Here is a 17,810-nt window from a genome sequence, read left to right on the forward strand (position 1 = left end):
CGGTTGTGAACTGTACAGAGCAAGCGCAAATGGATTTTCGCTACCCTAAAATGCAATTGCGCTTGCTCTGTTCAGTTAACAACCGTTGCCAACCTCTCTATGAACAAACCTTATATAAGCCTGATTCTCAGTATGTACCGAAGTACCCCTCAGAAGCCTTGTGAGCTTGTGTTCCACACTCTGGTTGATTTTCCTATTGAATGGTCGATTAGGCAAAACATAAAACACAAATTTTATGAAAAAAATTATTTTAATAAATAAATAAAATAAACGTTTCCATCACTTAAAGTAGGTATATCTTAACTAACTACTAATCCTTAATATTCCACAGTTATACATTTCGTTTTCAGGTATTCATTAAGGGCTTCAGCTCCCAGATCTTTGCCAAATCCTGATTGTTTGAATCCTCCGAATGGTGCAGCAACGTCAGTTTTGTTGTAAGTATTAATGAATACCGTTCCAGCATCCACTTTCTCGGCAAACTTCAGAGCTTTGCTGATGTCCTTAGTGAATACTCCAGAGGCTAGGCCGTACTCTGTTGCATTAGATCTTCGCAGGACACCATCAATGTCTCTGCAAAAAAATTGATGAAACTTTGATTCTTTTAACTCATAAGGCAGCAATATTCAAAAAGTAAGTACACCGATACGGTAGGTTCAGATCGAAGGACCACAAAATCCTCTCTTATTCCCCAGGGGTAAGCACTTTTTGGGGAATTGAATTGAGTTCAACGAAAAATTGAAGGTTGCTGTTTTGGATTTTCTAATAGATGTGAAGAATCTTGAAGCTTCCTTATTTATAGGTGCCCATACGAAAATTAGGCACTGCCTTTTGCGTGAGCGATAAGCAATTTTTTATGAACATTGTTAAGTAACGTTAATGCATTTGTACTAACCCATTTTTGAATTTACTGATGATCATTATTGGCCCGAAAGATTCTTCTTTGGCGATTTTCATGTTGTCTTCAACATGACTGAATATAGTAGGCTCAAAGAAGTAACCAGGTCTGTCCAGTCTTTTACCTCCATATTCTAATTTTGCTCCTTCCATTTTACCTAAAAGTTGAAAATATCATTTCAATTCAAATAACATATCATCATCTTCAATCATAATGTTGAATAACATGAACTACCACCATATTCATATTGCAAAAATTGTCAGGGATAACCTTCCATTGATTTATTCCAGGAATATTCAAATAACAGAGTTTGTTTAGTTGATATTCAGGATATTCTTGTTTTTAAAGAAAGGTTGGTTCTCCACGAACTGGAGAACAGTGAAAATGGAGTACGCAGTACTCCAAGTGCCAACCGGGCACTTCGGAAATATAAAACTTGGAATTCCGAAGAATTGTTGGTAGGAATCTGCAGAGAAAGTGATTTTTGGTTCAGTATTTGCCGGATAGGTGGCGCATCGTGATGAGAATTGAAATAATTTCTCAAAACCTCGGCCCTTTTTCGTTTAAGACCCCATTCTTCGGTTGGAATATCTAACGCTACACTGTACTCCTGAGGGACAATGAATCAGAAATCCATTCTACGGAATTAGTGTTTCCAGTTTGAGGAAAAGCAGGTTTAGCAACAAATACGACATGGTTCTTCATGATACCATCTGTAGCCTACTACAAGTAATCGATATTAAAGGTCAAAAGCTCGATAAAGGAAAAAAGAATATGATAAAAACTACATACTTAAAATATTCCACATGTATAACAGATAACTCAGCAAAAGCTACGTTGAAGAGAAATTTATAAGTGTTACCTATCAATCCTTGAGCAGTGTATTCCAAGCGAAGTTTAACACCACTATTATCCAATAACTCGAGGTAGTTCTAGATATTTAGTGGGAACATAAATGAAACTCACCCATTTCAACGAAGTCCAGAAGCTTATTCAAGTGAGCCAAATGGTTCTGAGGACCATGAGCGGTTGATTTGTTCAATGGGTCCCCTATAGCTATTTTCTTGGTCTCAGAAACTACTCTTCTGATGAACTCATCATGAATTTTATCTTCTACAAACAACCTTCCAGCAGCTATACAGTTCTCTCCTTTATTGAAGAAAACACTTTGCATACCCTAAAAAAATGATCAATCAGGCTCCAATTTCTCTACCCAAAGGTGGAAAAAATGGCTCGGGTTAGCCACTCCATGAACCCATTGAGCCAACAGCATTTAGGGGATCACCGATGGAAAAATTTGGAGAATCTCACGAACCTCGTTTCAACTATATACAGGACGTCCCTGGAGCAACTGCACAGGGTATACCAAAGTGTTTAATTTTGGATGTTTCTGGTACTTAACTAAATAGGTAAAAACGTTGAGAGGAGTCTTGGGCTCGATTTTCGTGAAAAGTCCATCAGTGGAAACCGTTCACGATATCTTCATTTGTCTTAAAGACATTATAGAGCTAATTCGCTAACTCTGATAAGAGTAGGTATGTACAGTTACTCCTGGTACAATCTGTCACACTTGTAAATAACTTATACTCACTATTCTAACAGCCTTATCTAAATCACAGTCTGAGAATATCACTAACGGCGATTTGCCACCCAATTCCAAGGAAACCTTCTTCAAATTCGAATCAGCGCAAGTTTTCATTATGACTTGCCCGATCTCAGTACTTCCGGTGAAACCCAATTTCCTCACATCTGGATGAGAGGCTAGGGCATGTCCTGTTACTGAACCTTGAAAAAAAAGGAACAATTTTGATCCTGAAATCCCAAAATATATTTTTCAACCAACCTGTTCCAGGAACAACATTGATGACACCTGGTGGAATCCCGGCTTTGACTGACAATTCAGCGAATTTCAGAGCTGTCAGGGGGCTGACCTGAGCTGGTTTTATGATCACCGTGTTTCCTGCAGCAAGACAGGCGGCCATTTTCCAGGATAACATCATGAGGGGATAATTCCATGGGGTGATGAGGCCAACAACCCTATTGTGGTGAAATAATATGTTACTGCTGTTTGTATGGGATTTTAGTATTAGTTTCTTACCCTATTGGTTCCTTTCTTGTGAATGTTAGGTTCCTGTTGGGCCTTGCATGAGACACCGGTATGGTTGATCCTTGTATTTTATCACACCATCCAGCGAAGTACCTCCAGGTTTCAATACTCATTCCTACGTGAGTTTTAAGGGCTAGGGTGTAAACTGCCCCAGAATCAATTGATTCAATTGTTGCCAACTCCTCACGATGCTGATGCATCAGGTCTGCCAATCTGCGAAGAAAGAGTTCAATTATTACCACGGTTACGTTCAGATTGTAGGAACCATTTTTTGTTTGCCAGGTATTTCATTAAACTGCAAACACTTTGAAGAAGAAAACAATATGAGGGCTCCAAGTTATGAGTTGAAGTGATTCTAATCTATGTTCAATATTGGCAGATGTACCTATATAATGAAAATTACCAAAAAGAGTTGCTCTTATTGAATATGAAACACATTTAGATCCACGATATGAGAATTCCATTCATCATTCAAATTTCATTTTATATGTTTGTTTGCTACTTTTGCTAGTAATTCAATCATAAATACCTATAGAGCATCTGTCCCCTTTCTCTAGCACTTATTTTGCTCCATTCTCCTTTTTCGAATGCCTTCTTTGCAGCCTTCACAGCCCTATCAACATCTTTGACAGACCCACATTGCACCTGAAGTCAAAATTTTGTTAAAATACTGATCTTTGATGACACAAGAGAAAATATTGCACAGTGTATTCACCTCACAAATGATCTTTTCGTTAGCTGGATTTATAGTCTGCGTCACTTTGCAATCTTCTGCATCCACAAATTTTCCATCAATGAACAATTGACAGGGGAACTTCAAGCTTTTTCCATTAGCTTCTAAAATGACTGGTCTATATTCTATATCTGCAGATCCAAGTCCTCCTCTCGTTTTAAGAATACAGTTGAGACAGAATTCGTCGAATACTGGAGCCATGAAAACGTCTTCATTATCTAGTTCGATTTTGAAGACATCTTTAGCTTCTTCCACCAACCTGAAACGATGTTATTGTGAACCAAATTGATATTTCCCATCAGAACTCAAACTCACCTAACAACATCCATAGAACCAGCACCAGCTGCAAAAAAATCAGTATCGTCATCGATATCCACACTCAGAATGTTTTCCCAAATTTCCCTGGCAGACTCGATGAGATTCTTCTCATCTTTGGTGTACTCTATTTTCACCTGCTGGCCAACCTGATCCAGAGTTGCTGCCATCTTCATTCGTCCTTTATTCGAAAAAAATCGAAACTCAAGTTCAACAGAAGCTCCAAGAGATTAATATCTACTTACCATTGACCTTGACTCTTTTGACGTTGACGTATACACCATCGCTGCCGGAAATCAGCAGGCCTTCGTCGTGTAAGATGGCGGGCTGATTGCCTTGTATTTCAATTTTTTCACCTTCAGTGGCCGACGGTCCCCATACGGAAGAGCCAAATAGTGAAACTTCTTGAAATTCTTCAGAACCTGGGAGTTTCATCAAACACTTCGCTCCAGGTACGGAGTCCATTCCTCTGATGAAATTGTGGAGTTCATCTCCCGTTTTCTTGAAGTCGATCTGGAAAAGGGAATACATAAATGGTTTGAAGGGCATTTTGCTCAAAAATTTCCTCAAAAAACAACCATAACTACGAAAATATCATTTTCAACCAAACTACGCAATTTGGTATGATTAGAAGAAGTAGCAATTCGAAGTGGTGAGAATTTGCACCTTGATCAACTTTCAACCACATTAAAATCATACGTTTTTACTTCTAACTCTTATTGCTCTTGCTGTTAACATGTTACTAGGTATATTAGCTATGGAGGAATGAAGATATAAGTGACATTTTATCTTACCATTTGAAGCTCCGTTTTATTCAACATGGGATCATAGGTGGCACCTTTTTCACTCTGTTGGATCATGGGTGCTGTGTCTTCTGCAATCATATCAACAGCCCTGGCAACGGAAGTTACTCCCACAGGATACAAGAACCTTTTGTATATGGTATCCACGGTGTCATCTTCCAAAAGCTCTGTTTCTTCTTGGAGCAAAATAGGACCAGTATCCAATCCATCGTCAGCCCAGAAAATGCTCAAACCAGCTTTCTTATCGCCACAAATTATGGTCCTTTGAAAATGTAGTCTTTAGAATACTTGATGGATGATCTAGGAATGAATTACATACCAATTTATTGAACTCGCTCCCCTATGTCTAGGTAGAATGGAAGGGTGGTAGCAAATACTTTTCAGTCTTGGGTAGTTGATGACTTCCATGGGAATAAACTGGGAGCAGTATGGAAGAACATTCAGATCAGCTTCAACCGTTTTGTACTTCTCGAAGACTTCTGGTAGAATCTTCCCAGCCTTCCTCCAAGATTTCAGTTTGAATACTGGTATTTCGTTTTCATTTCCGATTTTAGCTGCAACGGGAAATAGTTAGGTCACTGTGCTTCTGTTTTTGCACAAACTTTCTAAGATTTCACCCACTAAAAAAAATTACTTACCTAATGGGTCCTCCCTTTTTCCCTTGTCAGGTATGGTGAATATGCCAACAATGGTATGACCATGTTCCCTCAATCTGTGAAAAACATCAACAGCAAAAGCACTCTGGCCAATCAGAGCTACACGTAGAGAAGGCCTCGTGTTGGTCGTGGTGAATTGCTGTAAATGAAAAAAAAAATTATAGTTTCTTTTATTGTTTTGTGAAATTTTGTATTTTATTGCTAGTAGACAAAATGATCTCACTGCTACATTGATGATCATCGTCTTGTGGTATTTGCAGTGTAATGCATCAAATGTTGACGAACATTTATAGATGAAAAATTTAGTAAATAAATGAATAATTATTAAATTAGTGTAATTTGAGCTGATAGAGGTTTATAACTTCCTCAATCATTTTGTTAGCACGCGAAGTATTCTCAGTGAATCCTGAAGAAACGATCTTTAACTATTATTCGCTGAATTATATTCGGTTCCAAGGTAACATTTTCTAGTTTTTCTAATGTTTCGAGCAAAATAAAGAAAAATGGATCGACATCAGATAGACACCGAGAATCCATAGGTCAGCATTGGTGATAACAAGCCTAGGGCATTCTTTCATTAAAATGATGAATAGAGAATGAGAAGAAGAGCTCACTCTGATGACCTAAAAATTTTCGATATGGATCGATATCATTGATTTCCTTGTAATTCAGGGATAGTTTCAAGAAACTAAGATAATGTTTTTCTATTTGAAACCGTTCATGGTAGTCAGTCGTGATCGTGGATAAACTTTTAGCTAAGAATATTCTATTTCTAGATTTGAAGGATAAAGTGTATTAATGTATCAAGATAATGTGAACTTTGATGAGCTTTTTGAAGATTGAATTGAATCATTTCGTTCATTGAGAGCTTTTCTTGTGATTTGTATGTTGTATGATATCTTTTTGAACACTTATTCAACAATTAATCTATAGTATGTATCGTATCATCAAGCACGATTTCAGAATTCAATATAAATATCTCCAAACTTTTCATTTACCTATTTTCCAAAATGAAATATCTTCGAATTACTAAGAAACATAGGAGTTGCGCTTGTATGGAACGTGGACGAATGAAAAAACCTTCAGTAGCATGTGATATAAAAAATATTTTTGATTCTGGAATGAGTCCCATTTTTTCAAGTTCTAGTTATGATAGGAATGCTATAGGAATGCAACTTATATTATACAGAATTAAGGTACCATTTTGTAGAGAAACGCTCGAACATACAATTTAAAATTTCGCAACCTATATAATTATTGAGGAGTTTGTCATGCATGATCTACGAGGTTGAGTTTTGTTATTGGCAACATTAACGTTTCATGTCAGAAAGGGACTTTTGTTGTTGAGGATGACTTAGTCATTGATGGGATTTTTTTATCCATCCTTATTACTATAAGGAAATCGTTGAACTCATTGAATTTGAATTTTTACACTGTTTTTATATTTATAGGTCAATGACACACACTTCAGGAGTGATTGATGATTTTGAAGGGTTATCCTGCACATTCCCTTATCTTGGGGTAGTTATTGATAAGTTTTTAAAACGTATCAATTGCATATTCTTTTATTTTGTTGATTAAGTTTTTATTTCATATAATTCACCAATTACTACTTGAATATATCAGGTTTTCGATAAAATTTCAGTCACTCCTTAAGGGTGTGATTGACCTCAAAAAACAAAGTAACATTTCGAATTCAATGAGTTCAACTTCATCATCCCTATAATAAATACAAGGTTGATAAAAATACCATCAATGACCAAATCATCCTCAACATTCATGGTAAGGGTTGTCATTTGAAGCAGTTGAATACACCTTTCTAAGAGGGTGAATTATGAACTGCCCAATTAAACATGAAAAGTTGCGTAATTTGAAATAAAAATCTACCTGTTCAATCATTTTTCTACAAATTAGATAGGAATATTTTGCGCTACTTTTTTCTCACTATATAAAAATAATTTCCAAAAAAGAAACATGTAGGTATCCGTCGTTTGAAAATATGTGAAAATTCTACGAAAATTTACAGGAACTAATATCTTACTACAAACTCTCTTTTCCGAAAATTAAATAAGATTTTAGTGGTAAAAATTCAGAATAATCAGAATTGTTCACTGTGAACTCTTAAAAATAAGGATTTTCCCAATTTTCCGAAAATTTTCGAAAAGAGGAAGCCTGAAATTTTTTGACTGATACACAAACTAAACATAAACAATATAATGTACATACACTTGGAGGCATCGTATATCTTCACTTATCACTCTTGTAGAAAATCAAACACAAAATACTGGAATTCTTCAACTGAGACTCCTGTATTAGATTTGTACATTTATAGACACTGGCATACACTGCATTATCTCCTATTTACGAATCGACTCTTTTGATTGCTCTCAACTCTTCCTTTCTCTTTCTTCGGACATACAGCTGGTCAATATATATTATACTCTCAAGAACCTATCATCAGGCTCCCTCCCTATTTAGAAAGTTAAATATTCGTCTGCATTATTTCTTCCAGGAGCATACCCCTTCTTACTGCATAAGCGAATGATGAACATTAAATTTCAGTTAATCGAAATGATTCAGAAAATACGCAGAACTGAATTCTGATAACTCAATTTGTGGTAATGAATAATTAATTTTAAGTTAACAAAGGAAAAGTTGGGAGTAAAAAGAGGATAAAGGTTTGGGGGTGAAATAGTTAACATAATTTAATTGAGAACAAATTCTCCATAACTCCACTGGCAGGCAGAATTTTTTGCTGAGGTTTTTTTGAGAGTAGAGTTATTATATTGCAGCTACCCCTTGACACAAACTTCTTATAGTTTTTTGCCATATATGCACATTGTATTGTTATATCGACTTTTGGATGACGTTTCCCAATTCACGTATATTGTTGATCTAACATTGTTTTTGTATTTTGTATTGTTTGACATTGTAATTTTTAGCATCCTTCATTCATTCCTAAAAATAAGGAAGCTATGTATGCTAGATGACAAAAGATCCCGAGATACGATTGACGAACAATGCTATTAGTGTTTGTTTTCAAAAATTTTCAGTTCTTTCTCATGTCACAACAAATTATTGAGATGAGTTATAACCTGCTTCTGCTGTTTCCAGGTACCTAATGGTTGAAACCACATTCACAGTTGAAATTGAAAATAGGGCTTGAAATTATATGTCACTCAATCGGAATTAATATTTAGAAATAAGAGGGAGCTGTTTTAAAACCTTTAAGAGAATGAAGTTTGAACAGTGAAATCTCTAAAGAGTATACGAAAGATTTAGGTAGAGTTATTTGCATGACAAGCTGAAAATTTTGGCGAGTTTAAGTCGGTACAACAGATGGTGGCCCTGTATATGAATGTACATATATGTCGCTCAATTTTGTCGATAACATGAGACAGAAAATCGGGGATTTTACATCTTCCAATCTATTGATTTAACACTTGACCCTTATTCCAAATAATATAAGATTTGAAACCAGAAATATCCAGTTAAAATTTTTGTTGATCATGTCCGAGACATCACGACCTGTTTATCAGGAAGTATAGGAGTAAATCAACTCTGATCACGATTGATTTTCGAAAAGAAGTTCGAACTGCGAACTATTCTCAGAAGTTAACCCAATTTAACATCTGTAATCAATAACAATATAATTAGAAATGAATCGATGAATCGACTAAAAAGACAACAGTTATGTGGCACAGAATGTTTTCATTTTCCTGAATCAAAATTGAAAATTTTTGTGTCTTAGGGAATTCACAACCCCTAAAATATATTGTGAAAATAATCACGACAGTAAATACACATAAGGTGTTAGTGAATTACACAGACCTTACTTCTAGTATACAGAATGTCCAGAAATTCAGTCCAGCAAACAAATAGCTGGTGGATGAAATTCAAACTACCTTGATAAAAAAAGTGAAACATTCATAACAAAAAACTATGAAATAACTCATGAAGTATATTTCATGATTGTAGTAAAACAAAATTTTGTGAACGTCATTTTTGTTTTGAACAGCTGAAAGCTGTATTAAATATAATATTTTTGTAAACATACAGGATGTGAAAGAGAGTTGCAAAAAATTTAACAGGTGATTCACTGATTCCCTGTCAAAAAATTATATGGGTCTTTCATATGGGTTTATTTTTGACTAGCCACTGTTTAGACACAGCTCCCTCAATTATGTGGCACCTTAAATGGCAAATTTTGATTTTATTCTTGGAAATCAATATTGAACGGTTTGAAATATACAGGGTGAGTCTTTGACTCGTACAAATATTTTAACAGTAATTCTGGAATTCAGAAGGAACACTTTTTTCTTTACCATTTTTTCCGAATCGACTCGGTTTAGAAGATACAGGCTGTTCAAAAATCATAAAAAATGTTATTTTTAGTTATATCTCACAAAAGGTTTTATCGAATAAAATGAATTTCTGAATATAGTTTTTCATTTATTTGATTAATCTTTGTCGAACACAAGATATCCCCCATGTCTTCCAGTTTTCGCATTATGACCATTAGGCACCATAAAAATACCAAAAATTCAAAGAATCCAACTCTTGAAACTAAGTTGGACGCTATTCAATGAATATTTGAACGTTTTTCAAAATAAAAGTATTCTCCATATTTTCTCGCATAATGCGCCGTTTTCGAGTAATTTGATGTTCAAAAATAAAAAATATCTGTAAAATTTGAAAAATTGGGTACTTTGACCGAATGCAACTCTTTTTGAGAGATGCACAGATGTTTAGTGTCACAGATTTAGCTAGTTAATATGAGGGTAATTTTGTTTTTCAAGGGGTGGCATAGCACATTATGAAGGTTTAAAATGGCTATATATTTTTATTAGGGACGAATTGGAAAAAATGGTACAGGAGAAAGTGTTTTTTTACCTCAAGAATCTACTGTTAAAATATTTGTACGATTCAAAGACTCACCTTGTATATTGACTGATTACATAACATGAGAGCGTTAAAGATTTTCAGAGGTGAGATTATATAGCGAATTGAAAGTTTTTTCGGCTTTAGCCATTTTTATTCTTATTCTTTTTTGTCTGTATTTATGTATCTGAATTACAAATGGTTGATCTAGTTATATTTAACGAGTTGGTATGATTTCATTCCATAGAATTTATGTCTTGATAACACAAAAATCTAAGAAAATGTCTTGACTGCTTTGAAAATTATGAACCAACTGACGATCGAAGTTAGCTAGCGCAACTTTCGAACCATACTGTATATATATAGGCATATCAAACACGAGGTATTATGGAGAGCTATTCGGGCAATAGGTCAAGAATCCCAAGACTCTGAACTGGTTATTTCCAGTTTCAGAGAAATCTCATTTGCATCAACAAATGGAATTATGTTATAATTGAAGCAATTAGGAGGGAACAATAACGGACAATTTCTTGCCTAATAGATGACGACAGGTAGTCGAGTTTGAGCAGAGTATTGAATAGTTGCATGAGAGAATAATAAATTATGCTATTGGTTGCAGATATTCACTAACCCAGGATTTTCTTTCTAACAAAGAAATCGATAAAAATAAAATCCAAAAATTTATAATTTTATTCAATAAGTAAATTGTCCGTACACTTATGACGAGCTCTGAAACTTAATAATTAACATGAAATTGGGAGTTTTCTTCCTGGTTCAAAAATTGTCCCCTTATCTTGAAACAACCTGTTACCCCTTAGCTACCGATACTTCGTCACAACATCAACATAATTAACACTTGACTTTTACCCATCCTAGACAGTTTTTTTTTCTCGATTGTAAAAAAAGCGCCCAACACCCCCTTCTGGTGAAATTCTACACCAAACCATCCCAGGAGTTAGCCATAAATCTGTATATTATTGTATGTAGACAAGTCGGGAATTAAATTGGAGGCACCAATTTTTTTTCACGGTTTTAGGGATTGCATTGCCGTATATTAACCCCACGATTAATGTATAAAAACCGTATACACGATGGTATATGCCATGTGTTGTGAGTAAAACGTCTAGAAATGGTTGAAAAACTGTAGAATTTCTCCAATGAAACATTAAAACAGAGTAGTCATGTCTCATTTATCTTGCAGCTAAAGTTCTTCCCTCTTGTCCAGGACCGGACCGTTAGGAATTTGTCAATTAACGATTTCATAAGTGTCTCTTTTGTGAAGCGTCATTTTTATTCATTGAAATTGTTAGAAATTTTAACTAATTGTGTACCATTCCATATCTTTTAGATTAATATCGACTACTAGGGTTTCTTCAAATCAATTTCATGCGATCAATCTCCAGTTGTTGAACACGAAGAAGAAATACAAATCACCTAATAATTTGGAAAAGTCGTCTTCCGGAAGAAATTTGATATTGTTAAATAATTAGCATTATCATTATTAGAATACTTTTCTGTAATGGAGGTAGATTTCACTTCCAATTCAACGTCACAGAGTCGTATGACTAATAATTTAATAGATTTTTCCAATCTAATTATGATCTTGCAATTTTATTCTAAACAACAAATTTCAGCGAAGAAATAATTGAACACAATTTCAATATTTCATTATTAGATAAGAAAATTAAAAAACATCAAGAACAATTAGAAAATCTACAAGTTCCTCCCGCCTAGTGGCGTTAATCAATAATTTTTAGCAAAAAAAATTTTTTCAGTCCGATTCATTAAAAATGGAAAATTTGTTCTAATTTTTTAATTTATTATTTCGTTTATGTTTGCTTGTGTAACATAATTTTTTAGAAATATACTTATTAAATTTCATTGTGATTGTAGTATACCCTGGTTAATATTCTATATTTTTTTTTATTCTCTGATTGGCTCTAGCTGTTGATTGGCCTAATATTGAAATAAATGGATAGAAATGAATTTAATGAATAATATACAGTTTGGCAGCAGTTGTCAAGAGCGGTTTCAGTAAGGGGGCCATGGGGACCATGGCCCCCCTTTGAGAACTTGAGAGAATTATTTTTTCGAATATTGAAAAATGATTTTATTTTCCTCTTCAAATACGAATGAGTTTCAAAGTAGTTCTCTTTCAAACATTTAGCTTATATTGAAATTAAGAAAATATACCTACTTTATATCAACAAACAATCCAGGATTTATAATATAAAATTATGCCCCTCCCTCCCAAAATCACTCGCAGTTGCTACAGAATAATAATATACTTATTTGCTAGGAGCAAATGTTTTTAGATGTTAAATTTTTTTAACGATTTACAACTTTTTTTTTGGCTTAATGTGTTGGCCTTTAAAATACCGTGTACCTTAAGCTTGTTTTCGGCTCAATTAAGGTGTCAATCAATAAACATTTCTAGTCGGAAATTTGATGGGTAGGTAGTGTGAATTTTAGTAGTGGAATAAATAATGCGAAACCAACAATGCTCATTTTACACCACCACCCTTTCAAACAAAAATTGACATGTCCGAAGGAAGTCGGTGAAATCAATTGTGATATTTGTTGTAAATGCTGACACATTCCAAAATTCAGTTCTGGTAAATCAACCACCCCTTTACAAGTCTCAAATTGTATATTTATGAAATATTATCCATGAATCCGCCCCTGTTCCCTATATAAACTACCACGCTTGACTTTTCGACCTCACCAGTAATCCAAAACTATGACATCTTCCCTCTTTCTCTAAAGCTCAACGACAAGTGCAGGGACGCTTCATTTGCCGTAGGATCCAGTTACCGTTGGAGTTTGACAAAAAAAGCTCGACAGCCACGTGCAGCCGACCAATAGAAGCGACGCGGAAGGTTTTAATTGAAATTGTATAATGCTGGATGGGTTTATGTACGCCACATTGTTATTTATTTACCGAATGAAAAAACCTTTGGATGGAGAAAAGAAAACTAGTTGAGACGCGTTCGTCGTCAGTTTCCTGTCCTATTTTGCGGTATTCAACATGTGGAAGACATGAATGTGTCTGCTGTAGGGATTTTGGCATGGAAGAGTTGCGAAAACTTATTCGTGTAGGAATTTGACGTACAGATTCAATAAAAGCAGTCTAGAGAATAGAATGCCATCGAATGACACTAACATTAGTTGAGCGTAAATGTACCGTAGTACCGTTTCCAAAATAATTAGAATTCCATGAAAATATACACTGCCAAAAAAAATTAACGCACATTATGGAAATTTTTAATTTATTCTACAACTGAAGGTGTTCTCAATGATAATTATTTTTATCAGAATTATGCATGCATATGTTATCCACTTTCAACGGTTTTTTTCAATACAGATGTTTTTTCCCAGCAAGAATCAGATTTTGAATGTATTGGCTCCATCCTAAAATCAGTTGCTCTCGATCAATTCTAGTGATCAATAGTTTTTCTTTCGTTTGATTTTCTACACTCGATCGCTATGCAACGCGAAACACGCAATTTGACCCAAGAGGAATGTGCCCAAGCGGTAGTTTTGCGAGAAGAAGGGTGGACATACACAAGAATTGCAGAAAGGTTTGGAGTTTCCCATACAAGTGTGTGTGAATGTTGCAGCGATTCAGGGAGACAGGTATGAATGTCCGAAGACCAGGACAGGGTAGACCACGGGTGACAACTGCCATTCAAGAACGTTACTTGAGAGTTTCTTCGTTGAGACAACGGTTTGCAACCGCTCGCCTCCTTCAAATTCAGCTTGAGCAAACTCATGAGGTGCAAATTAGCACTCAGACAATAAGAAATCGCTTCAGAGAATATGATTTAAGGCCTCGTGTCGCGGCAAGAGGCCCAGCTCTTACCCCAGCCCATCGAAGGGTGCGTTTGGATTTTGCGAGAGAGCATATCCATTGGGAAGAGGCCGATTGGGAAAGAGTTCTCTTCACAGATGAGTCTAGATTCTGCCTCTACTATTGTGATCGACGTTCCCTTCCATGAAAGTCCACATGAAAGATATGCTCAGTGCAATTTCCTGAATACTACTGGTTTCGGGGTAGGATCGATTATGGTATGGGGTGGAATATCTTTGACTGCTCGCACAGACCTAGTGGTCGCTGTTAATGGAGCTATAAATGCTGATAAATATATAAGGAACATTCTTGAAGAGCATGTAGTGCCATTTGCCCCATACATTGGTGAAAATTTCATTTTTATGGACGATAATGCCAGACCCCATCGTGCGCGCATCGTTCAGGAGTACTCTGAAGAGGTTGAAGTCTCTAGAATGGAATGGCCAGCAAGAAGTCCAGATCTCAATCAGATTGAGAAAGTTTGGGACCTCAATAGAAGGTTGAGAAGTTCAGAAAATCATCCAGCTACTCATAATGACTTAGGTATCCAACTCGGAGAAATCTGGCAAGGATTAGATCAGAACATTTTAAGATCACTCATTTTGAGTATGAACCGTCGTTGCCGAGCTGTAATTAACGCAAGGGGTGGAAATACCAAGTATTAAATCACTTATCAGCATTTCAGTATTTTGAAAATTGTTTATTTCTCTTCTTTCACATAAGATTCGGGGAAATCCTGAATTTTTATTCCATTTAATGTATCTTGTTTCGTTCGAAATCTTCCCGAGAGAACATAAAAAATAAGTTATAAAGTAAATGTAGAGTTAACTTTCATTAAAATTGAGATTTTCGGAATGTGCGTTAATATTTTTTGCGCAGTGTATAAAATTGCCAATTTAGAAAATTTTTTTAAATCATAGGGCCAGTTTATGATTAAGGATAGCGATTTTAGTTCATATTAATCCTAAAGGTTATTGTATTATCAACCTTAATTGAAATTATTCTAAGCAGTTGATCGAAAACCTCAGTAAATGCAAACTAAAACAATTTTTTTCTACATCATTTTTGATACTCAGAATAAAACCCCTCTAGTTTAAAAAAATCATACAATTTTTTTGATTCTGAGTGATAAAAAATATATAACAAAAAAATTCACATTTGCTGAGATTTTCAATTAATTACATAGAATAATTTATAAAGTATATTCAATAAAGGAAACAAATATAAAAAAAATTGGAAATATTATCATATTGTATTTTGAGAGTTGGAATAGAATAGAAAAGAATTTTATTAATCCTTCAATGATATACAAACATGTATAGGCAAGTCAATTATAAAGAAAACAGAATATATATTATTCTTCACAAAAGGCCCTATTACCTAAGAATTCTCCTACAGTATAATAGCTTTTTCGAATGAGATTACTTTTTAACACTTTCTTGAATAGTTTAATATCTAACAGCCTTATACTAGTTGGAAGATGATTATAATATAAAATTGCCTGATAAACAAGACTTGTTTCATACTTTGATGTATTATGAAAAGGAATATGCTAAGGGTAGTAACATTTCTTGTGGAGTATTTGTAAAAGCTGGCAAACTTCACCAACAAATCTTCATTTTGCTTTATGTAAATCAAACTCCTTAGTATCAACAGAGAAGGCAAAGTAAGTACATATTTCATTCTCCTTGAATATATTTCTTCAGGTATCCCTAGGTTTCAAGTTAAAGATTAATCGTAAAATCCTTGATATGATAAACAACCTATGAGAATCAATATCACACTATAATTCAGAAAGCTTCAAATTGAACCATAATAAATATTCATAACTGCCTGGATCTGTAGTGTTTTCTTAATCCTACTTATAGCATAAAAACATTGGCCAATCTCCTACAAACAGAATCACAATGATCGCTCCATCTCAGTGAGCTATCCAAATATACACCTAAAAATTTCATCTTTCGATATAATCTGATGGTTCTTGCATTTGACAATTATATGGGTTCACAATCACTCGTTCTATCACAGAAGCGAATACATTCGGTTTTATCTTAGTTCAGAATTAAGGATTCGATTTTCAATAGGTATTAGTGAATTACAAATTTCAGATAGATCACACAAGTTTCTAATTGATAGCACCAATGAAGTATCATCAACAAAAATAATAAAAATTCCAAGATCTACGTAATTAGGTAGATCAGGAGATAATATTGTGGTCCCAAACCCGAACCCTGAGGGACCCCATAATGCAGGCCATATTTTTCGGACCAACAATTTTCAACCTTCACAAAAATATATCCAATTAGAAATTAACGAACTATAAACCTACAATAAGGCGATTCTCATAAAATAACATTGTTTTGAATTATTATCGCCTAGGGATTCTTTTGATTTTTTTCCATCTCTCAAATTAATGTTTTTATGCTAGACTGAAATATGGAAAAAAAATGAAGTGAAATCTTCCTTTCGACTCCAAAATCTTCGTAGGAATCTCCATTAACTTTTTTATATTCCACTTGTCACCCGAAATTAATGACAGATGCTTTCAATACTGGACGGTATAACTCACTATATTTCCCCATTAAGCTGCCGTATTATTAAAAGGGTAGAAGTTTTTATAGTCATTTGTCAGAGAAAATATCGCTTACAGATCTCGGTGTAAAAAATAATGCCGCCCATGTGTGTTTGCTTCATAACTTGGATATTGAATTACAGTGGAGGATGGCTCGATTGCGACGATGAAGGACAGTATACAGAGTTCCTCTAGAGATTTTCTTGAGGCAGGTCTAGGGATGGATATGAACCGCGTATTTTTAATCACCTGTGTACCTCTTCGTTAGACTTGAATAACTGTTTCGATAAAAATTGAATGGAGGAGTGGAATTTGAGATTCCAGATTTCAATTTTCATTTTATTTTCGAACTGAAGGCGAAAAATTTGTGTAAAAATGTGTTGATTATTGAAAGGTTGATGGATCCATATGGATTCCTATGCAGTTTTGAACGTTTGGAAGTTAATTTTTTGAACAAATAATGAATTGTGATCATTGAAGACGCAGTCATAGATTCTGCTTAGCTATTTTCATTCTTTAAAATTGATTAATGAAAGTATTTTTGTGCAAACCTTTTCCTAATCACCAGCCACCCACATTGAATTCTGCTAACACCCAAAAAAATATATACTTATGTATATTTTCTGACTATGTATTTCAAACAACAAGTTGTTCAAGTAGAGAAGACATTTCATATTTTAGGGAGCGCAAATTTTTAGCTCACTGAGATCTTGAGACTACGTTCACTCGATACAAAACCGACAAAAAAATGTTTTTTAAAAATGCAACAGCCTTCTACTTTTTATCTGATATTTCCAGAGAAAATTAGAATCCACACTTAATGATGTATCGTGTTTCTGTACGAAATCCTCATGGTTTCAGGAAATAAAGTTAAATTTTTATGAAATTGAGGGTTTTCAGCGTATGACTGCTAAGAATTGATGCGTAGAATTAATGCCATGTTAATCAATTTGCAGGTTCTACTGTAATAGACAGCCTTTTGTCCTTAGTGAATG

General features: G+C 34.7%; 2 protein-coding genes across 2 annotated transcripts in view; one reads left to right on the top strand and one right to left on the bottom strand.

Moving 5' to 3' along the window:
* Positions 1 to 231: 231 nt before the first annotated feature.
* LOC123320407 (cytosolic 10-formyltetrahydrofolate dehydrogenase) lies at positions 232 to 7,896 on the bottom strand. The gene is made up of 14 exons (XM_044907726.1): positions 7,739 to 7,896; positions 5,495 to 5,651; positions 5,176 to 5,410; positions 4,848 to 5,118; positions 4,299 to 4,566; positions 4,054 to 4,234; positions 3,721 to 3,997; positions 3,535 to 3,650; positions 2,997 to 3,218; positions 2,742 to 2,935; positions 2,490 to 2,683; positions 1,865 to 2,075; positions 896 to 1,055; positions 232 to 573 (listed from the first exon to the last, which is right to left on the bottom strand). The coding sequence occupies exons 1-14, from the start codon at positions 7,748 to 7,750 to the stop codon at positions 318 to 320; spliced, it is 2,754 nt and encodes a 917-aa protein (XP_044763661.1). The 5' UTR covers positions 7,751 to 7,896; the 3' UTR covers positions 232 to 317.
* The window catches only part of LOC123320409 (zinc finger protein 677-like), a 32,898-nt gene continuing 15,683 nt past the window's right edge, over positions 596 to 17,810 (top strand). Inside the window, exon 1 of the mRNA XM_044907728.1 lies at positions 596 to 633. The gene's annotated coding sequence lies outside the window, so the exon portion shown is untranslated. The remainder of the gene's footprint in view (positions 634 to 17,810) is intronic.

The sequence above is a fragment of the Coccinella septempunctata genome, chromosome 9 (assembly GCF_907165205.1).
Source record: "Coccinella septempunctata chromosome 9, icCocSept1.1, whole genome shotgun sequence".
In the NCBI taxonomy this organism is placed as follows: domain Eukaryota; kingdom Metazoa; phylum Arthropoda; class Insecta; order Coleoptera; family Coccinellidae; genus Coccinella; species Coccinella septempunctata.

Excerpts from the sequence above, each read along its gene's own strand:
- LOC123320407 (XM_044907726.1), bottom strand. Across the intron at positions 5,411-5,494 it reads AAAAAGGGAGGACCCATTAG|CTAAAATCGGAAATGAAAAC; the intron begins GTAAGTAATTTT and ends TTCCCGTTGCAG. Across the intron at positions 574-895 it reads ATCAGTAAATTCAAAAATGG|AGACATTGATGGTGTCCTGC; the intron begins GTTAGTACAAAT and ends ATTTTTTTGCAG.